Source organism: Lissotriton helveticus, chromosome 7 (assembly GCF_964261635.1).
Source record: "Lissotriton helveticus chromosome 7, aLisHel1.1, whole genome shotgun sequence".
Lineage (NCBI taxonomy): Eukaryota > Metazoa > Chordata > Amphibia > Caudata > Salamandridae > Lissotriton > Lissotriton helveticus.
In genome coordinates, this window is record NC_136068.1 from 1,624,986,657 (window position 1) to 1,625,009,818 (window position 23,162).

At 46.6% G+C, this 23,162-nt stretch overlaps 1 protein-coding gene across 6 annotated transcripts in view; it reads right to left on the reverse strand.

Moving 5' to 3' along the window:
* The window catches only part of GARIN5A (golgi associated RAB2 interactor 5A), a 341,662-nt gene that overhangs the window by 85,963 nt on the left and 232,537 nt on the right, over nt 1-23,162 (reverse strand). For all 6 annotated transcript variants that reach the window (XM_078655307.1, XM_078655308.1, XM_078655304.1 and 3 more), the window contains 2 exons: nt 7,993-8,150; nt 2,910-3,124 (listed from right to left, as the gene is read on the reverse strand). In XM_078655307.1, the coding sequence (XP_078511433.1) occupies nt 2,910-3,124; nt 7,993-8,150 (373 nt within the window). The remainder of the gene's footprint in view (nt 1-2,909; nt 3,125-7,992; nt 8,151-23,162) is intronic.

The window sequence follows — 23,162 nt, forward strand, 5'->3', positions numbered from 1 at the left end:
AATGTTTCAATAATTTTTTGGGGTACCCCCTCTCCACCATTTCACTGCAAAATCTTGTTGCATGTGACTCAAAATCACTCAAATTTGTGCAATTGTGTCCTATCCTCAATAGTTGACCATAAGGTAAGTTGTCTTTTAAGCATTGTGGATGCGAGCTAGTGTAATGGAGGATTGTGTTTCTGTCAGTTTCCTTCTTGTGTAAGGAGGTTGTCAACTTTGCTTCGCTGGTGCTTACAGTGACGTCAAGGAAGGTCATTTCTTTGGGACTGGAGTTCAGCGTGAACATGATGTCAGGGTGCCTTGAGTTTAGCCATGCATGAAACTGATCAAGTGCCGTCTGGCTCCCCTGCCACAGGAGCCAGACGTCATCGATATATCTCAGCCACTGGTTGATGTGACCTGAGAAAGGGTTGCCATTATAGACAAATCTCTCCTCATACTGTGCCATATAAAGCACTGCCAGCTCCGGCGCATAGGGACAACCCATGGCTGTCCCTTTGATTTGTATGAAAAAATCGTTCTCAAACTTAAAATAGTTGCTCCGTAGAGTGATTTCCACCAATGCTAAAATGAATGTCGTTGGCACCCGGTGGGGTCTGTCTCGTATATAATTCGATGACCTCGAGTGCCTCATCCTGCGGTATTTGAGTGTAGAGTGAGGCGACATCTAATGTCACCATTAGTTCTGTTTGGTCATTGAATGGACGCCCCTCAACTTGAGTGATAAACTCTGTCGTGTCTCTGAGATGCGATTTCACTTGTGCTATACATGGTTTTAGAAAAAAATCAATATATTTTGATATCGGTTCAAGCACAAAGTCGCATCCAGAGACAATGGGTCTCCCAGGTGGCACCTTTTCATTTTTGTGAATCTTTGGTAAGAAGTAGAGGATTGGCGTTCTCGATGTTTTTTTGTTCAGAAATTCAAACTCTTTGGGCCCTAAATAGCCTTCCTCCAGTCCTGTCTTTGTGATTTTAGCTATTTTGTCCTGAATGGCATGGACAGGATCTTCATTAGATGGTCTGTACCACTCCCGATTGTTAACGTGTAGCTGACCTTCAGCGAGATACATTGGACGAGGCCATAGAACCACAGCCCCGCCTTTATCCGCTTGTTTTATGACAATTGATATGTCAGATTTAAGATCTCCAATTGCCTTTTGGGTTCCTTTGCTAATGTTGTTTTTAACAAAACTGCTTTTCTTCTCCAATTTCGTAAGAGAGGACAACTAAATAGTGTTTAATTCAAAAGGTGGAGGCATAGGCAAACAATTTTCTCATTACAATAGTGTGGCCCTGCCTACCCTCCCTCCCATTGGGCCCAGCCACCCTTGTTTTTTCAGACCATCGTAATACAGCAGTTGGACCGCTGGAGTCGTGGCCGTTGGACTTCCACCGCAAGTACGGCAGTCCCAGGACCGCAGTACTCATATTAAAGCCCTACATTTATAAAGACACCTTAGTTTCTGTGTGTATGTTTTTTGTGTGTTGAACGATATGATGTTCCTTGGGTCACTGATGTTCAAGGTGTGGATTTTCACAGTTTAAAATCAGTTAATAATCTTTTTTCATCCGGGTGATCTTTCATGTTAGCTTGCAAGGGTGGGCAATTTGCTCTATAAACAGGTTGCGCTCGAAGACCTCTGCACTGGTGGTAATAAAGCTGTAGTTTTCTGTACAAATCTAAGTTTTATGCTCCCTCATGTGGGGTGTAGTTGTCTCTAAAGATTTAGTCAAAACCCCTAAAGTCTACAAATAAAAGTGGTGGTTTGCCGCTCTATTTGGTAAGTGAATTTTGATATTTAAAACATCAAACAACGTGAGTTCATTAGACTTTCTACGTTATTCCACCTTGTTAAGAAAAATGAATAATACAACAGAAACCCACTTGTCCATTTTCCTCTACCTCTCACACAGCTTCTTTCTAGATGGTCACTCGAACTATAAAAGTGTCTTTCATCCAATGAAGTGTTAATATGTAATGTCCCTTCCTTCCACATTACAATATGATGTAGAGTGGAGGGTCTGAAGCATGACCAATCACCACGAGGCACTATTTAACCAAAGCAACGTTGAAGTACATTACTGCCTGGGTCTTGTAGCCTGCCCATATATTGCAGTTGATAAAATTAATGGTGTGATGGCCTATTTCAGGGAGGGATGAGGTCAAGTTAGAAAAGGTCATGTGGAGCAAAGTGGCTCAATTTTTAGGTCGAGCATTCGAGACCTCTTTAGTATATTCGTATATTTGTATGTACTTTGTGGGCTCTGGAGATCAGCCCTAGGACTTGTCTGCGGCCACTTAGGGACTTTTTTTCTGTTCAACTGCCACAACCAGAATTGCTTTCTTTCTTTTTTTAATTTGTTTGGCAACTTCCTCTATTTGACTGTCTTAATAGAAAACAACCAGCAGAGGGCAGTAAAATACCAGAATTGCTTTTTGCTTAGGGACTTTCTTTTTTTAAAATGTTTCTGGCAACTGCCTCTATTTAACTTTCTTGATAGAAAACTACCTGCAGAGGTGAGTAAAATACGAGAATCACTTTAGCATTCTCTAGATTCCAGTCCATAGAAATTGTCTTCCAGGAGCACCCTAGACAATAATATTTTTTTCAAATCTTGTATTTTCAGTGATATGACAATAAAGGCCCTGATTTTATATTAAAAACACAGCTTTGGACTATACCATTTCCCTCTGAAAGGCAATAATTCTCTCCAGGTTTTCCCATACCTGGTATGTCACGCAGTTTGGTGCTTATTTTCCCCTATGCTTAAGAACAGTAGATGTTTTCAGCACACAGGCTGATGTGCTGCATAGCTAAATACATATAAGGCCCCAAAGGCGAGACCGATTGCATTGCAAATGCTTGTTTCACCACCCACTGCCCTCAAAGGAAGCCTATTCCTACCTGGAGAAGCTGTGGGTTTCTTTGCGCTGGGAAGGCTTCCTCCCTTTGGCTTCTTATAGCTAGGGCTCATCATTTTCGAGGGGATCTTCTTCTTCATGGGAGGACTGTCTGGAAGCTTTGGCATCTGTCTACTCGGACGCACAGGGTGGACAAACTCTTTTTTTGTGTTGATCAACTCTTTCTTGCTCTTGGAATAAACCTCATGATCCACAGAACTGTTAAATAACAGAAACATTATGTACTTCGGGTCTACAAAAGCAAAGTTGAAAATAAAGGCAGGTAGTTATACTAAACCGATGTTCAGACACACTAAAATGACTCTCCTAATTCCCACCGGGGCACAAAGCACTGACCACCAAACACATTCCACAAACTCCTGTACATACTACAATGATCCCAAGTTAGAGCAGATCTCAAAATATGATGGCAAAACTTCAAAACATACTTAACAAACTCCAATGCGCCCATATTGACCCGAAGACACACTTTTTTGACCCCAAAAGATAAAATGCTCAAACCATACGGTATAATTTACAGATCACAAAACACAACCAATCAACATCAATATACACTGCGACATTTCCAAGTCACTGCACCATTCCAGAAAATGCACAGCACAAAGTGCATCCCACAAAATAAGTTGGAAGAATACTGTACCTGTATCAAGAGCCACACAGCACCAACCCACCCCAGGAAACATTGAAAAGTTCCCAAGACATCCCAGGCACCAATTCTCAGACATACTACATCACCTTAAAGGCCTACTGCATCAACTTGAGTCAAACTGCTCTCATCCCAACACATGATGAACAGACCCCATAAACATACTGCAAGGACCCAAACACACTGCACATAGACCCCAACACAAATCAATTGACAGCTTGCCATTAGGAGCGCTGGGGCGGAGCCTCAACAGACATTTTTCACTCTTAAGGATCAGGAATTCTGTGGTGTCACCCTGCATGGTGTGGCTCACAAATTACAGCAAACACAAATTCCAACTGTGCATGTATGATGGGTACAACACTCCTTAAAGCACTTTTAAAGCAATTGTTGTTTTTACTTTTAGTCTGGGAGGGCATGTGGGCTATTAAGAGTAGTGGGTGCAAACTGCGACCATCAGCTCTCTAGAAGAACACTGCCCACCAGTGTCTAAGGGACAGTCAGCCAATGACAATGCTATGATCTCACAGCATCTTTGATAGTATAGGGCCTGAAGCACAACCAATCACCACACAGCTATTAGCATGTGGTGACTGGCTATGCTGTACAATCCACACCAAGGAAGCTTTTCATGATGCAGGGTTGATGATGTACGTCTGATCCAATCGAATTGAGGTGCCTACAAGTCGGGAGTAGGCTTGACAATGGAATGGGAGCAAGAATAGGAGGGTATTTGTCCCAGAAAAGAGGACTACACATTACAGGGATAAATACTTGTGATAGCCAGATTTATGTGCAGCAGTACAGGCCAGAAATGTTACTTCTGGACATACAGTATCACACACATAAATCCAACCACCTTGTAATAAGGACATGGGTATTCACACATGTATGTCTGCACCTGCACTTTAGGTGGACACCTACATGCACAGCTGCAGTTGTGGTATAGATGAGGCAGTCACACAGGATATGGCTGCACCTGTACATCAAGGGCCCGATTACGAGTTTGAAGGTGCGGTGAAGGGACCACCCACTGCTGCACTGACAAACCTGCGTGAGAACTGCCCGCCGTATACTTTTTTAATATTTGGCGGGCGATTCTTTGGTGTTTCCACGGTGGTGCCTATAATATAGGGACAGCAATGAGAACGTCAAAGGAAGTTCCAGCACAGCATAGCCTGGTAAGTCCATGTCGGGCTGGAACTGAGGGTGCATGCACACAGGGGGACATATGCTGTGCCCCCCTGTGTACATCCAAATGGAGTTTAGATGTACACCTCCGTGAAATCAGTTGCAGTGAGAAAAGCTGCAATCTGCTTGGCGGGACAGCAGCGGTCCCGCCCAGCACATTGTTGCCTCTTAATCGTTGTACCACTGCCAGGGAATGGCGGTTCCCTGGTGGAGTTGGAAGTCCTGGGGGCAAGGTTGTAATGTTGCGGCCACCACTGCTGCCTCACCATGAGTCTGGCGGTCCACGGACCGCCAGACTTGTAATTAGGACCCAAGTGACCTTAACTCCACTATCCTTTGTGAAAACCTCGCCAGCATCGGCAACTCGTCAACACACCGACCCACAGAGCAAGACACACCCTCGACCCCATGTTTGCGGCAGGAAACAGAGTTTAATTCAGCCACACAACGCAGCCACCATGGACCGGCCACCACTGCGTACACTGCGCCATCAACAAACCAAAGGCACCCAAACCAGACCCACGCCCACCACGAAGGAACTGGAGACAGGTTACAGACGAGCAACTTAACTCCACCCTCACCTGAGACAACCACACATGGGCACCCGACGCAAACGACGCAGGCAGAGAATTCCACACCTGGATCTCCAACAGCGCAGAAGAGCTCACCCTGCTACGCAACCCTGACAGAAAACGCCCCAGGAAAGCCGCCTGGTTCACCACCGCTCTCCAAGAAGCCAGACGCACATGCAGACACCTGGAGAAGAACTGGAGAAACACCAAGACAACCGAAAACCACACCACCTACAAGGACGCCATGACAGACTACCACAACCAGATCACCCTGCTACGCAACCCCAACAGACAACGCCTCAGGAAAGCCGCCTGGTTCACCACCGCTCTCCAAGAAGCCAGACGCACCTGCAAATACCTGGAGAAGAACTGGAGAAACACCAAGACAACCGAAAACCACACCAACTCCAAAGAACATTTCAGTGTCATTCAAGAATTCACCAACCCACGCAGCAAAGCCGCAGACATCACCCCATCCTAAGACCTCTGCAACAAGCTTGGAACCTATTTCCACCTCAAGATAAAAAACCTCTACGACAACTTCATCGACCCTCCACCAGGCACCACAGACGGCCCCACCCCCCAGAAACACCAGCCAGCCCACCATCTCCAACTGGACACCGATCACCGCCAAAGACACTGCCTCAACCATGAAAAGCATCCACTTGGGTGCCCCCACCGACCCCTGCCCCCTCACATCTACCACAGAGCTGCGGCCGCCATTGCACCCATACTACAACGCACCATCAACACCACCTTCAAAATAGGCACCTTCCAAGACAACTGGAAGCGTGCAGAAGTCAGACCCCTGCTCAAGAAGCCCACAGCTGACCCCACCGACCTCAAGAACTATCGGCCCAACTCGCTCCTCCCATTCACAGCCAAAGATGCAGAGAAAACAGTCAACAGGAAACTGACACGATTCATTGAAGAGAACGCCGTCCTCGACCCGTCCCAATCCGGATTCCGAAGCAACCACAGCACAGAGACCGCCCTACTCACCGGCCCAGATGACATCTGCGCCCTTCTGGACCAAGGTCAATTCACAGCCCTCATCCTACTCGACCAATCAGCAGCCTTCTACACCGTCTCCCACCGCACACTAGTCGCCAGACTACACGAAGCAGGCATACAAGGAACAGCCCTGGACTGGATCCGATCATTCCTTACCAGAAGAAGCCAAAGGATCAAACTCCCACCCTTCCTCTCCGGCCCCTTGAAAATCACCTGTGGAGTCCCAAAGGGTTCATCACTAAGCACCATCCTCTTCAACATCTACATGGCCCCCCTCGCAGCCATCGTCTGACAACATGGCCTCAACATTGTATCCTACTTCGACGACACCCAGCTCATCCTCTCCCTCACCAAAGACCCCACCACTGCCAAACTAAACTTCCAGAAAGGAATACAAGACGTTGGAGTCTGGATGACCAACAGCTGCCTGAAGCTCAATGCCGAGAAGACGGAAGTCCTCGTCCTCGGTACAACTCCATCTGCATTGTAGTCGACCGCCCTCGGAAGCCCACCTACCTCTTCAGACCACGCCAAAAGTTTCTCGGCAATGACGCTGAACATCCTGTGATTCTGGGCAAATCACTTAATCTCCTCGTACCCAACAACAAAATGAATGTGTTCTCATGTAATGCAACTGGTGCTATGTAAAGCGATCTGATACCCGATTCGGGTCAAGTTTGCGCTATATAAAACTCTGTAAAATAAAATAAAAATAATTAAAATCACTCACCATGAACCGACAGGTCAACGCAGTCACCTCCAGCTGCTTCAACACCCTCCGCATCCTCCGCAAGACCTTCAGGTGGATCCCCCTAAGTCAAGGAAGACAGTCACCCACGCACTCATCACCAGCAGACTGGACTATGGAAACGCACTCTACACCGGCATCAACAAGTCCCTACTCCGCAAACTCCAGACAATACAGAACACCGCCGTCAAACTCGTCCTCGGCATCCCCCGACACAAACTCATCAGCCAACACCTATGAAGTCTCCTCTGGGTCCCGTGGAGAAAAGAGTCACTTTCAAAATCCTCCCTCACGCCTACAAATGCCTACACAACAACAGACCCAAATACCTCAACGACAGAATCAACTTCCACGTACCCAAAAGAAACCTCCGATCTTCCAACTTCGCACTGGCCGAAACCCCGCGCATCCACAGAGCCAGAGCAGGCAGAAGATCCTTCTCTCACATTGCAGCCAAGACCTAGAACGAGCTACCGGCAGACATCAGACGCGCCCCCTCCCTGAACACCTTCAGGAAGACCCTCAAGACCTGGCTCTTCAGCTAAACAGATCTGCGGACCCCCCACTCAAAGCCTTGAGACCGTCACGGGGTAGTAGCGCCCATACAATTCCCTGATTGATTGAGTGATCACCTAGGTGTATGCCATCTCTTCTATTATATACTGTGTTCTCGCCTGTGAGTATCCACTTGTTTGTATAGCCTTGGTAAGTGTGTATGTGTTTCTTGTTTAGATAGAGTCATAGGTTTATTACTGCAATTGTGGTATGGGTAAGCAGTCACTAGTGCACTGCTGCTTCTATTCAAAGAGAAGTGGAAGATGGCATTGAGGGTTCATCTGTGAACACATGTTTAACACACAGAGACAGACACACACATACACGCACGTAGACGTACTGGGAGATTTCAAGGTTCCTTAAAGCTGCATCATTCTGGATCAACACTTCGTCCAGGTCCTCATCGGTCACACGCCTCTGTAATTCAGTAACTTGAATAGTATGATTCCTGTTGCGCAAACTCTTCTCACTCTTTTTCTCATCACTGGACTTTGTGCTCTGAGAAGAGAAGGAAAGCAAGACAAGAGGAAGATGCCATGTGCAGTCACTCCATTTCATTTTCAACAAAGGTTTAATTTAGATGTCTCTGTGGGCTACATCCAGTTCAGAAAAATTCTGCGGCGTGCACAGAGCACAATTTGAGCAGGTATGTGCCAAGACTTAGCCCCAGAACTCATTAACAAGCACCTGAATTTAACTTAAGTTCTTGAATTCATGTCTGCGCTGAATTGAGCACTGGCCAGAAGATTGAACATTTAGAATGAAAAAACAGCAGTTGCTGAACAGCATTATTGACTGTAAGACACACACATATTTTCATTTTAAAGGTGACTCTGCTGTCTTGGCAAAGAGGCAGTGGCACACAACGCCTCTCGAAGTCCCCACCACACTGCCAGGCAGGAAGTTACTCTGGCTCACCTACCATTGTCTGATTTGAGCCAACGTAGCCCAATCTAGTATTGTACTCCCAATGCTCCAGTCGCTGAACCATTCAGTGATGTGGGACAAGACTTACATTTTGATTTGGAACCCCAGTCAATCCACCTTGAATTTCACAATGACCCAGGGCACTAGTAACATTTCCACTTACGTTTTCTTTAAGCAAGTACTTGCAATCCAAACAGAACAACAGCCGGATGCTAACGAAAAACAGCAATGGACAAGTTATTCACACCAGACGTGAAGCAACTCAGACTTAATACACTTCTGCATACATATGGAACCCTGCTTTTTTCTTACACAAATGGAGAGATACAATCAATGGATTGGTGTTTCAATGGTGCTGCTCAAATTCCATTGAGCTCAATAGAGGGCTGTAAATAGCAAAAGGGCAGCACTGAAATGGCAGTATGTCAGAGAAAGGGGATGCTGCAGTGGGCAGTGATTGGTTCTGGCAGTAACTTCCTATAGAAAAATTGCAGTGCCCATCATGGGAGCAGTAGGTCAGGATTGAAGTGCAGCGGGAAAACAGTGTCTACATTGCTGAATAGAGGGGGCTAACGTTTAGGACAGGGGAGAATTGGTGGAGCTGTGTGAGTTCCAGGTCTGTAATAGCTGATGAATAAGATTTACATGTCTGAGGGGCTATAATATTTTTACTATATGACACAATACACTCTCTAGAGTTGTGCTTTGGTGCCAATCCTGATAGAGAAATGGATTCTCTGAGTAAAAAGTCGGGTGCTTTTGTCATTGCTGAGTGTAGGATCTACTACTGGAACAGTGTAGGCAGGGCCGGGGTATTCTGAAACAATGTTTGTGCTCCCAGCACTCAAACAAATATCACAAATCCTTGCTTACTTGCAACTGGAGTTCAGCAGTATATGATTTCTAATTTGTTTCTTGACCTATTTTTAGACTGTACAAGTGTGTGGATGTCAGAGTCATTAGATAAATTACAATAACATTTAACCTAAAAATAAATGTAGTATTTATTTTTTAGGCTTAATTAGCTACCTAAAGTTTTACTATACTTTTCCATACAGATATCTTTGCCCCAGTGGCGGAGAAATCCACCAACACTTTTAAAGTTACAAGTAGTAGTTTTACACTTATTAATTTGGCTCTACCACTGTTTCGGGGGTGGAGACATGTAAGTCTAAATCTTGTAATAAATTTACACTTTAAACGGGTGAATTGCCAAAAGTAGTAAATTACTATAAAGCATAAGAATAAAATACCACACATAGATTTATTCATGTGTAAATTTTCCTTTGTGAATAGGTCTTTTGCGCCACCTGTATTGTGTGCTGAAAAGGTCAAGATGCAGAGAAAGAGCATTTGCAAATACTATTACCTCAACAGAGAGTATTTTTGGAAATTGGGAACTATACAGTAGGCTGCTTCTCATCTGTGACTGTTGAACTCTGCAAGCACTTCAATAACAGCATGGCCAGTTAGCTGCAACTCCGCCATGTCCAGTCCCAAGCCCAGCTATGAAAGGAGGAGGGTTTTGCGTGGGGCTAGCTACCTCGCCTTGTAAAAAATCCTAGCTACAGAAGATTCAACCAAAAGACATCCCGGCCTTGGGGAAAGAGAAATCTCTTTCACTGAGAGTTACGGAACCTTGTGGTGAAAGCCAGTGATCCCTGGAAGCCACAAAGCCGATCCACCTGCTTTCGACCAAGACCATCACCATCAGGACATGGAATGTGAGGGCCATGTACAAGACAGCTCAAGTGGCAGTGGAGATTAAAAAATACAACCTTTCCCTGCTTCGCATCAGCTAAACCAGATGGACACAGTCAGGACATAAAAGACTGTCTCCAAGAGGAATGCTACAGTATTCTGGACATGAGGAAGAGAATGCGCCACATACTCAGAGAGTAGCACTGATGCTAACGCCAGCAGCCAACAGAGCTCTGATGGGATGGGAAGTGAGCAGTCCCAAGATCTTCACAGCAACCTTCCGCGCAAAGAAAAGGAGGATCAACATGATATGCACCTAAAAATGAGAGCAAATGAAGAGAAAAAATAACAATTTTACAACAAACTCCAGTCTATCTTAGAGAAATGCCTTGAGAGAGACATCACCATACTGATAGGGGCCTCAATTCTAAGACTGAAAGAGACAAAACTGTGTACGAAGACGTCATGGGCAACCTTGGCCTTGGTGACATGAACGAGAATGGTGAATGGCACGCAGATCTCTATGTCCTGAACAGTGTGGTGATAGGCGGTAGTGTATTCCCACACAAAAGAATACACAAGGCAATGTGGGTAGTACCAGATCATTCAACAGAGAATCGACCATGTCTGCATTGCCAAGAAGCTCCGAAGGTCACTGCACAATGTGAGAGTGATGAGATGAGCAGACAAGGCAATCAGACCATCACCTTGCTGTGGCCAGGTTAAAGCTAAAGCTGAACAAAGCATGGATTGAACCAAAAAACATCGCCAGCGATATAATACCTCCCTCCTCAAAGAAGCGCAGAAACTGAGTTAATACTCAGTTACCCTCAGTAACAAGTTTCAATACCCGCACCAACTAAAGGACAACAGAGATCCAGTAGAAATTCAGTGGGAGAAAAACAAAAAAATAGTGACATCAATCAGTCAGAAGATACTGGGTCCCACGAAACACCAGCATAAAGAATGGATCTCCACCGAGACTCTCAGCAAAATCCAAGCGAGAAAGGTCAAAAAAAGCTGCAGTCAACACCAGCCAAACAAGAGCAGAAAAAGCAAAAGCTCTAGGCAAATATGCCAAAACCAACAAGTAAGCAAAGAGAACCTTAGGAGCAGACAAGTGAAGATTCATGGATGGTCTTGCCACAGAAGCCCAGGAAGCAGCAAGCCATGGAAACTTGAAAGAACTCTACAACATAACAAGGAAACTTTCACATCAAGCCAGAAAGACTTGTTAAAGACAAAGCTGACAAGACATTCATGAGGAACGAAGGCTAACAGCAAAGCTGAGTGAAGCACTTTGAAGAACTGCTGAACCAGCCGGTGCTGCGGTCTCCGTCAGGCAAACAGCCAGCTAACATAGACTTGCCAATTGACTGCAGCAGACCAACCAATGAAGAAATGAAGCAAGCCATCACACGTCTAGGAAATGGGAAGGCAGCAGGATCCAATTACATTCCTGCAGAGGCACTGAAGGCAGAATTGCGTTACCTAATGTTTGGAAGGATCAGAAAAGAGGTGCCAACAGACTGAAGGGAGGGATATATCTCATCAAGATTCCCAAGAAAGGTGACCTGAGTAACTGCCTAAACTACAGAGGGATAACTCTTCTATCAGTCCCAGGCAAAGTGTTCAACAGTCATCATGAACAGAATAAAGTAACAAGTTGACCCTCAGTTGCAAGATCAGAAAGCTAGCTTCAGCAAAGGTAGATCTTGTACAGACCGGATAGCAACACTGCGCATCATCATTGAGCATTTGATGGAATGGAACTCCCCCCTCTATGTCAACTTCATCAACTATTAGAAGGAATTCAACAGTGTGGATAGATAGACCCTTTGCAACTCATCGGCCACTACGATGTGCCCGATAAACTTGCAAGAATCATCAGGAACTCTTTGCTGCAGGGGTCTTTTAGTCCTACGATATCAGGGAATGCTCAGAGAAGAATTTATATGAAATTGCAGGTGTTGTGAAAGAGCTGTTAGTGTCTTCTGGAACTGTCTAAAATGCTGCAGATGAGATATATTGGACATCTGTCTGCCACAATACTGTAATAACTGGGGGTATGGCCAGCAAACATTAAGAAGTGCTTGACAAGGCTGTGTGTGGGTGTCAGACTTTGTCTTGAGGTCCTGAGGCACATTTGACAACTAGTTTCCTTGGTGAATGCTGTTGGTAATCACATGTCTCTCAAGGTAAAATTTCCATCACAGGTCAGACAAAACACTTTTTGCACACGTGGCTCTCCAAGGATAGTATGGTTGAGCAGACAAGGTTTAGGTTTGGGTCCCACTGCAGTATGTCAGGATAACTACATACCAATTCCAATGTCCAGCCACTACTATCAATTTAAAAATTTTTGCAATTGGAAAATTGGGAGGTTTAAACAGTGTACAAAACCATAAGGTGTAGTTTCTTTGGGAGACGTCAATGTGCTAAGAAATAAATAACCACCAAGGACGTGGTTTAGAATTTCAGGGACAGTACTCCATCTATAAGGGTGGTGAAGGACAATACCTCTGCCATCTTGATAGAGGGTCCAATTTAGAGATGACCCCTGGCCTAGCGGTCCTCTGTGTACATTGAAAGGAACTATCAACAAGGGGTTTTCTCCCTGGGTGAGCGGGTCATAATTTTTAGGTTAACGCCTACCAGAAAGCAAATCTGTCTGTTTGCGAAGAGACTTCTTGGGGACATTCTGAAAGCTTCCCTGGGAATGCATTCCATCCTTTGCTTACCATTGGCATTATGACTTGTAACTCACATTTGATTGTTTTCCATTTGCTGGCTTTATTTGTTTAAGCTGCCCAGCATGTCTTTGCGCCTCCCATGGAGCACAGCATGGAGCCCTTCTCCTTTCATTCATCAACTAGTGCTCCCTTTCTGTAAACAGGCCTTACGATTTAGTTCTTATCTAGTCACATTTGCTGTGAATTCAAAGACAGAGGTCAAATGTCAAGCTTGGTCTTTCGAGGGAGCTTGGAGTTTACTTTTCTTTTGCTGATGTCAAATTGAGAATATTTATGTGACAATCTTTCTCGATACTGGGGTATTAAAGGAAAATACCTTTTTCTAGACCACACCGCAAAATTTAAATCTCTGTAACAATGACTTGAGTGAATATTTCATAATATATCAGAACTAGGAACACACAAATTAAGCACTTTTTTGAGTAATTCGAAAGTGTGGTGGAATCAGATATTTTAATACAATAAAAACAAATCAATACACTAGGTGATGCAATTTCCACACATTATCGTTTGTGCGCTGTATAGTTTTATCAGTCAAACTATATGTGCACATGTGAAGTTCATTTTCTTTGGAAATGTTTTGCCTGCAATAGTAGTGTGCCATGAATACTCCACTTTATGCCACGTCACTCTACACCATTCTACTCCACTCTACAACACTCCACTCTGTGCCATGCTATGGCACTCCACTCTATGGCTCTCCACGCCACTCCAAGGCACTCTACGTCACTCCCTTCTACGACACTGTATTCCACTCTATGCCACTCTACTCCCTACTGCACTAATTCACACTATTCCACTCTTAGCAATTCCCTCTCCACACCACTTTACTCCACTCTAATCTACAACATTCTACTCTATGATACTCCATTCCATTCTATGCCACTCCACCACACTCCACTCTACGCTGCTCCACTTAACAACAGTCTATTTCAGACTACGACAGGCCACTTACGCCATTCTATGCCACTCCACTCTACTCCACTCCACGATACTCTTCTACACTCTACGCAATTCCCTTTACCCCACTCCATGCCACTTAACCTCACTCTACACAACTCCACTCTACAACACACCACTCTGACACTATATTGTACTCTACAAAACTCTACTCCAATCTATGCCACTCCTCTTTACAGTACTCTACTCCACCACTCCCCTCAACACCACTCCACTCTATGCCATTACACTCTACAACACTATGTCACTCCATTATTCGACACTCTACTCCACTCTAGGACACTTTACTCCACTTCATGTCACACCACTTTTATCTACAACACTTTACTCCACTCTTCGCCAAGCCACTTGACTCTATGTCACTCCATTCCACTCTATACCACTCCACCGTATTACACTCTGCTCACCTCTACACAACTCCCTCTACACCACCTCATTCTACTCTATGCCACTCCACTCTACTCCACTCTACACCACTCCACTGTACGCCACTCTATACCACTTCACTCTATGTCTCTCTACTCCACTGTATGCCCCTTCACTATACACAGCTCTACTCCACTCTACAGCCCTCTACAGCACTCCACTCCATGACACTGCAGTTCATAACACTCCACTTCGGGACACTCCACTCCACTCCATTCTAGGACACTCCACTACATGCCACTCTCCTTTATGCCACTAACGTTTAGTCATGTTGAACAGCAGCTGGTGTACAACATGACAAAAACACATAGGCAAAGTCAATAGTACTCGCATAGGCAAGACCTATTGGTTTTGCAAATGCTTGTTTTTTCTGTGACTCACATCCAGGTTTTTCCTGGTCTTGATAAATAGAAAACAATAGATATTGCACCGTCCATCCTAAATTTGGCAGGTGGTGTAATGCCCTTCCTTTCACTGCCACTACTCAGTTGGATTGTTGAAGCAAGTCGATGGAGCAAAAGGAGCTCTGTCGACAGAAATGTACAGTCCACCTACTTCTAAATGTGGTAGGGGGGCAGGGGTTCAGTGTAAAGAGCACTTCATTCGTATTTCCAATGGAGTATCCTGTCTGCCAAACTTTAAATCAGACCATAAGTTAGATATTCATCTAAAGGCCTCAAACTGATTGACTCAGAAATACTTTGCTCAGATTTGGTATTAAAAGTTGGGCTGTGATTTCAATGACTACAAAGGTGTCTAGATTATACGGTAGCTACATTTCAGAAAGTGAATTGCAACAATGCGTCCTGCTGTATGGCTATCTGGGATGGATTAAACTCCATGGAAAGGCTTTTCCATAGGGGTTCAAAAACAGACAGAAAATAAGGAACTAAATAGGACACCAGCTATAGTAAGGTACTTAAAGGTATTTTTGTCCCTTTATTCTTGTTTTACTCCTACTGACATTATAGAGGAAACCATATACACCATTAGTTCCCAAGGCATTTAATGTGCCCCCATCTTAGATAAATTGGACTGGAGTAGACACTGTAGAACTTTATCATGTGTTGCTTAAATGTGGGTAATACATTGTGTGTTTCACCCCAATCACTTGGAAGGCCCATGAAGGACACATAAATACGCACATTTGTTGATGCCTTTTTCAGAATAAATCATGGTAATATAAAGATTACTGTTGTGTGGAATGTAAATATATATTCTATACTTAAATTTTTAACATTTGAAATTGTAGTGGTGATGAATTATGTCAATGATTACATACGAGGGACATCTGTGATACATTCTACCTAGCGAAAATTAATTGATGGTAAATTTAGTGCATCTGCCGACGATGATTCCATCTGATTGAACACTTGTAAACTGAAGTCTCTAGAACATTGGGTCGCAGCATGATCATTCAAAGTGTCCTGACCTCAGCTCCGACATGACACACCAAAGGTCAAGCACACAAAGCTGGGCTAGGCCTGTATAGCTATCTCAGGCAGACAGCAGTCAAGACAGGCCACAGCTAATATCAGAACACAGTTCTCTCAACTCTTGGGACTGGGAGGAGGCATAAAGATAGTCAAGGTCACACTTCTGTACTGCTTCAGCCATGGGCTTGCACTAACAGCCTCATATTGTGCAATGATACAGGGGGGATTTGTACATGAGCAGAAGGTGGATGTAGCAGTTCCTACTCTTTAGCTCACCTGCATGCCTTTTTTGGGAATTGAAGGAATGTACATGCTTCCTTGACAGATTATTGGTTCTGGTTATAGTCTAGAGATAATTATGGTTCTTTGGATAGCAAAAAAGCGTCACTGCAGGGCCTAGACATCTTGCACTCAAAATGCAGGAGCAAGCATGGCCGCAGCAGTCCAGCTTCTTTTCTCACAGCACGAGATGGTAGGATCAGGAATCCAACAAGTCACTCAGGGTTGATCTCAGTGGTGGGGAGATGGGCAACAGCATCCCTGTTCTGACACGTTCTCACTCTCAGATGTCCTATAGAATTCCTCTAGAAATCATGAGCATTGCAAGTTATTCTCTATAGGAGGCAAGTACTTATCAAAAGTTGAAAGTATTGGTGGAAAGCCCACACGTGATTGAATGTTTTCCCTTGTTCCTATTCGAGCCACAGCCAATAAGTCTCTCTGGCAGGCTCTTTCCCAGATTTTCTATACAGAAGATAAGGGCAGTCAGACTAGTGCTGGTCAAACTTCGCTGGATGTGTGCTGGAGATCTGTAATAAAAGGAGTAGGATCTCCAGAAAAAAATATCAGAAGCTGCTACCTGGAGACCCTGAAAAGGTATACACCTGCGCAGCCTGACAGCCCTTTTCAGAAAACCATTTTGTACAGTCACCATGTTGTACATAAACAAAACAGATGGAGTAGTTTCTGTCCTGTAACTCCAGTTCTGTAGTAGGGGTATCTCTGTTATAGTCATAATCTAGTGAATAGTCCCGCCCATGTGCGTGGACCCCGGAGCAATCAAAAATAATCACTTAAGTTGTCCAAAAAAAATGCAGACCTGCACAGACACTTAAGAGAGAATTTAAAAACAGATAACGCAGCCTATATCCACAGGCTACACTGTCCAGTACTTCAACTAGAATTTCCACCAAAAATCCACAAACAGCACAGCCTGTCCAGATTTCGCCACATTGAAAAACTTGCTTTTACCAGCAAAACCCTCTGGAATGATAGAGAGGAAGGAGTGGACAGACAAGCCCCATAGGCTGCCATTATGTGGCTCAGAACAGGATACTGTGCCTTTAAGAGAACTTTCCAGAACTCTCTCAGTATCCCAGAATGCACAGCAGGTCCCTTTTATTATCAGTTCTTTTTGAAGGCGTAACACGCCAGACCTGTAGCATTCCTTACATGAATATCTCTCTCCACCGGGGAGGAGGGCGGGTGCTTATGACTATAACAGAGATACCCCTACTACAGAACTGGAGTTACAGGACAGAAACTACTCCTTCTGTAGTAGGGGATCTCTGTGTATAGTCATAATCTAGTGAATAGAATGGCAAGCCCATCCCCACACCAAAGCGGCGATGGAGAAAAAAGAAATAACACCACTACTGTGCGAACAGATTTCGCAGCGAAGCCTGTCCAACCTGAGCGTCTGTCCTGGCATCTGTGTCCAGACAGTAATGCTTAGCAAAGGTATGGACCGACTTCCAAGTGGCCGCCTTGCAGATTTCTGCAATTGGAACATTACGTAGCAAAGCAGTCGTGGCAGCTTTGCCCCTGGTGGAAGGTTTACCCCCTAAGGTCTTATTAGCCTTCTGGTAACACAATTGTATACAGGACACAATCCACCTCGAGATGGACTGTTTTGAGGTAGCAAGATCGGTCCTGACTGATCCATAATTGATAAACAATTGGTCTGACCTACGAATATCTTTGGTTATATCCAGATAACATTTTAACACCCTCCTGACATCCAGGGAATGCAGAGACCTTTTCGCTGGAGATGAAGGATTCTGAAAAAACGTAGGTAAAGTTATGGTCTGGTTAACATGGAAATCAGATATAACCTTTGGAAGAAATTTAGGGTGAGTACGCATAACAACCTTAGCAGCATGAAATACAGTATAAGGTTCTTGGCAACACAACGCCTGAATTTCACTCACCCTGTGGGCCGATATAATGGCCACGAGGAACGCCGCCTTCCAGGATAGGTGCTGCAGCGAAGCCTTATGAATAGGTTCAAAAGGCTCCTTCATCAATCTGGACAGCACCACGTTCAATTCCCATGAAGGCGAAGGAAGCCGGACAGGAGGGAACACTTTCTTCAAGCCCTACATAAAATCTTTGATCACAGGGATCTGGAAGAAGGAAGTCTGTGAAGGGCATTTCCTGTAGGTAGTCAGCGCAGCGAGATGAACCTTAATAGAATGGACATTAAGGCCAGCCTGCGCCAAATGTAGAAGATACGAAAGGATGACATCTTCCTTACACGTCATCGGGTCATAGTTCTTGGACGTGCACCAGATGCAAAATCTCTTCCACTTGTAAGCATAGGAAGTCCTAGTGGAAGGTCGCTTAGCCTCCTTCAGTATGTCCATACAATCTTCTGGTAGATTCAAATGGCCATATTGCACTATCCCAGGAGCCATGCCGCCAAACTCAAAGACGAGAGATTGGGGTGCACCATCTGCCCCCGAACTTTGTGAGAAGGTACGGCCGGCACGGCAGCCGTATGTGAGGAAGGAGAGACCGGTGAAGCAGGTCCGTGAACCACCACTGCCTGGGCCATTCCGGGGCAATCAGGATCATGCGCGCCCTGGTCTGGGACAGCTTGATGAGCACCGCCGGAATCAGGGGAATGGATGGAAAAGCGTACAGAAAGCTGTTCGACCAGCTAATCCATAACGCATTCCCCAGCGTCCCCTGCTGGTAGTACCTGTAGGCGAAGTATCGGCATTTGCTGTTTTCGGTGGTGGCGAACAGATCTACGTCTGGAGTCCCCCACCTTGCGAAGACTTTTCCTAGTACTTTGTCGTTTATGACCCATTCGTGGTTTTCCTGAATCAGTCTGCTTAGTGCGTCGGCCTGAACATTCAGCACACCTGGTAGATGGGTAGCCGTTATCGTCAGTCCTCTGGCTAGAAGCCAACGCCAGATCGCCTGCGCCTCCTGCGACAGAGTGCGCGATCTCGAGCCCCCCTGCTTGTCGATAGTCTGTGTGGGAATGTCCTTATGGAAGGGAACCCCTCTGAGGAGATTCTCCGCTGAACACCACCACTTCAGGGACTGAAGAGCATGCAGAGACAGTCGTATCTTGTCGTCCCAAGATCCTTTCATCTGATCCCACTGATCCTCCAAGCACTCCTGCAAAGGTCTCATGTGCAGCCGTGCGTGTGGCGTGAGGAAGATACAAGAGGCCATCGACTCCAGTAGAGAAGACACCGTCCTCACTGTTGTAGATGGAGCGGTCATAAAAGCTTGAGCCTTCCGAAGGAGTGATAATCGTCTCTCCTCCGAAGGAGACACGCTTGCTGACAGCGTATTGATGGAGGCTCCCAAGTACTGTATGCACTGGACCGGAGTCGGGACAGACTTGGACATGTTGATGTGCAACCCCAGCTTGTTCAAGAGAACGCACGTCTTCTGGAAGTGCGCTTGAGCTTCCGAGAAGGAGGAGGCCTTGATCAACCAATCGTCCAGGTACGGGTAGACAAACACCTTGTTCTTCCTCAGGTGTACAGCTACCACTGCCATGCACTTCGAGAATGTTCTGGGCGCAGACTTCAGCCCGAATGGCAGTATTGTGTACTGATAACGATTGACGCAGACTTGGAATCGCAGGAACTTCCTGTGTTTGTGTGCAATGGGCACATGGAAGTACGCATCCTGTAGGTCTATAGCACATAGCCAGTCCCCCTGTTGCAGCTGAGGATAAATCTGATGCAACAACAGCCTGCGAAATTTCTCTCTGCGAATCCACTTGTTTGCTTGTCGCAAATCCAGAATGGGCCTGAACTCGTTCTTGTCATTCTTGCGAACCAGAAAGAACCGGGAGTACAGACCTATTCCCCTTTGAGACAGAGGTATGTCTTCAATCGCCCTTTTCCTTAACAGGATATCTGCCTCCGCCTAGAGCTCGCGCAGCTGAAACTGCGAGCTGACCAGTGGAATTGCTGGAGGCGGGCTGGTGAACTGAAGACTGTATCCATTGCAAACAATATTCAGCACCCACTTGTCCTGAGTAATTTTTCTCCACTCTGCCAGAAAAAACTGAACGCTTCCCCCCACCGGAGTGGGTAACAGATGTAGGGGAAGTAACCGCTCAGGGCCTAGACCCAGCCGGGTCTTTGTTCGCCGCTGTGGACTGCTGGCCCCTGCCCTTCTGGCGCCTCTGGAAGGGCCTCCGGAACTGCTGCTGCCGTTGTTGCTGTTGCTGTCCAGAAGCCTGCCCTCGCCCTCTACCTTGTGCCCCAAACCGTCTCTGGAACGGGTGGTAGGTCTTCTTCTCCTTGGGCTTCTCCAACCCGACAGTCGTCAGGGTCTCGGCCTCCGCTTTCATGCGGGCCATTTCATCGTCCGCATGCTTGACAAACAGGGTTTCCCCCGTGAAAGGCAGGTTGGCCACCTGTTGTTGGGCCTCTGGCTTGAGGGATGTAAGGCGAAGCCAAGCGTGGCGCCGTTGGTTGACACCATGGCAATATCCATGCGCCGCCAGAAGGGACACATCAGCAGCCGCGCTGATGACTTGGTTCGACACCAATAGTCCCTCATTGAGAATCTCTTGAAAGTCCTCTTTCTTCTCTCGAGGAAGGAGCTCAACGAATTGCTGGAGGGATTCCCACAGGGCTCGATCATATCGCCCTAGCAAAGCCGCGGCACTTGCAGCCTTCATTGTAGTAGACGCCGTCCCACAGACCTTCCTGCCAGCCGAGTCTAACAAGCGGCTCTCCTTATCAGGAGGTACCGTGGACGACGGGGTGGTGGCATGCTGCTTCCTAGCAGCTGTTACTATGACCGAGTCCATCCTGAGGAAGGCCGGGTCAGAATCCGGAGCCCGGTACTTCTTGAGGAGCCTGGAGGGAGCCGCCTTTGTCACCGCTGGAGTGAAAAACAACTCCTGAGCGGGTTCTACCAATCCTGGTACTAGAGGTAGCAACGGCTGAGACAGGTGCTTTTTATGTAGCGTCTCGACCGCACCCCTCAGCAGAACATCTTGGAATGAGACGACGTAGTCCATTGGCGACACCCTCGTCCCCGGGGATTCCGACAAAGTCGGCGAGTAGTCCCTGGTCCCAGAAGAGCCCGTGTGGGATCTCGATCTGCGCCTCCTGTGGCATCGTCATGATCTTGTCGACGACCGGCGACGACTCCGCGATCTCTCCCTCCGTCCGGAACGAGAACGCGATTTCCTCGGCTTCGGCCACTCCGCAGGTCTCACAGGAGCAGGAGACTGCGGCCTGACCGGGACCCTCGGCTGAGGAGTCCCCTTAGGAGGCGTCGGGTACCGTGGCAGCAAAACCGACCTCGGTGGAATCAGAGGCAGTCCTTGAGGAGGTAGCAGAGGATGACCATGAGGTGGAACAAGAGGTGGAAGCGGAGGCGGAGTGGGATTCCGTGGCGGAGGTTCCTTGGGCAAGGAAGGAGGAGGGGTAGCCGATCTTGGCTTGGAAGGTGTATATACCTCGGAGTACACCGAGCCCTGTGACTCCCTCTTCTTCTTAGGCGGAGGCGATGTAGTGTCTTCTATTGGAGAACGTCACCGAGGCGCCCCAGCGGACCCAGAGGGACCCCTGGCGCCAGAACTCCTTCTGTGCTTCTTTGGCGTCGAAGAACGTCGTCTCGACGTTGAGTCACGTCTGGACGATGAACGTCTCTTCCTTGACAGCGACCGTCGACTTCTCGACGTCGAGCGTTTCCTTCGTGGCGTCGAACGCCTTCTGGACGGCGAATGCCATCTCGACGTCGAACGTCTCCACGACGTCGAACGCCTGTGAGTCCTTGACGTCAAGGATCCCCTCGACGCCGACCTCCTCCTCTTCGCCGACGGCGAGCGGCGATGTCGCCTCGACGGTGAGCGCTGACGCCGGGCCGAACTCCTTCGAGGTCGATGACTCGACGACGACTTCACGACACCGTCGACGGCGATCTGGACGGCGGCCTCGTCAGTCCCCTCGACGTCGAACGTCGACGCCGCTTCAACCCAGAGCCCTGGGGAGACGGGGAACAGACTGCTGTCATCCCTCTCGACGCCATCATCGATGCTATCAAAGTCGGCGGAGAAATAGGACGTTTGCTGGCCTTCCTGCCTCTGGGGAGCCCCCAAGAGGCCTCAGCATGGGCAGATGAAGCATGCCCAGACCCACCTTGTGTCTGCAGTCTTCTATCTTCCAGGACTTGGAGCCTGATCTTCATCCTCTCTCTCAGGGTCCTGGTGGATAATGTCTGGCAGATGCCACACTCCTCTGGGACATGAGATGAGGGAAGGCAGACGATGCACACCTCATGTGGGTCCGACTTGGCCTTCCTCCTCGGACACTCTGGGCATTTGTCAAACAAAGCAGGCATTTTGACAAATAAAAGAGTGCACCAAGACACACACAAGGAAGAAAACACCAAAGTACTGCAATGAAAGCACTCATATACTTGAAAAAGTGAAAAATCACCAAATAAACCCTTGAAAAGGGAGAGCTCAATGCTCCAGGGTCCTGCTTGCAGGAGCCGGAAAAAAGAACTGAAAGTAAAAGGGACCTGCTGTGCATTCTGGGATACTGAGAGAGTTCTGGAAAGTTCTCTTAAAGGCACAGTATCCTGTTCTGAGCCACATAATGGCAGCCTATGGGGCTTGTCTGTCCACTCCTTACTCTCTATCATTCCAGAGGGTTTTGCTAGTAAAAGCAAGTTTTTCTATGTGGAGAAATCTGGACAGGCTGTGCTGTTTGTGGATTTTTGGTCCAATTTCTAGTTGAAGTACTGGACAGTGTAGCCTGTGGATATAGGCTGCATTATCTGTCTTTAAATTCTCTCTTAAGTGTCTGTGCAGGTCTGCATTTTTTTTTGACAACTTAAGAGATTATTTTTGATTGCTCCGGGGTCCACGCACATGGGTGGGACTATTCACTAGATTATGACTATACACAGAGATCCCCTACTACAGAAGCACATAAACCCAGTGTAAGTATGTCGAATTTGTATGCAAAGTAGCAGTACTCAGAGATTGGCTATGCTGTGGGCATTCCAGCAAAGGAAAAGCTTGTGGTTAT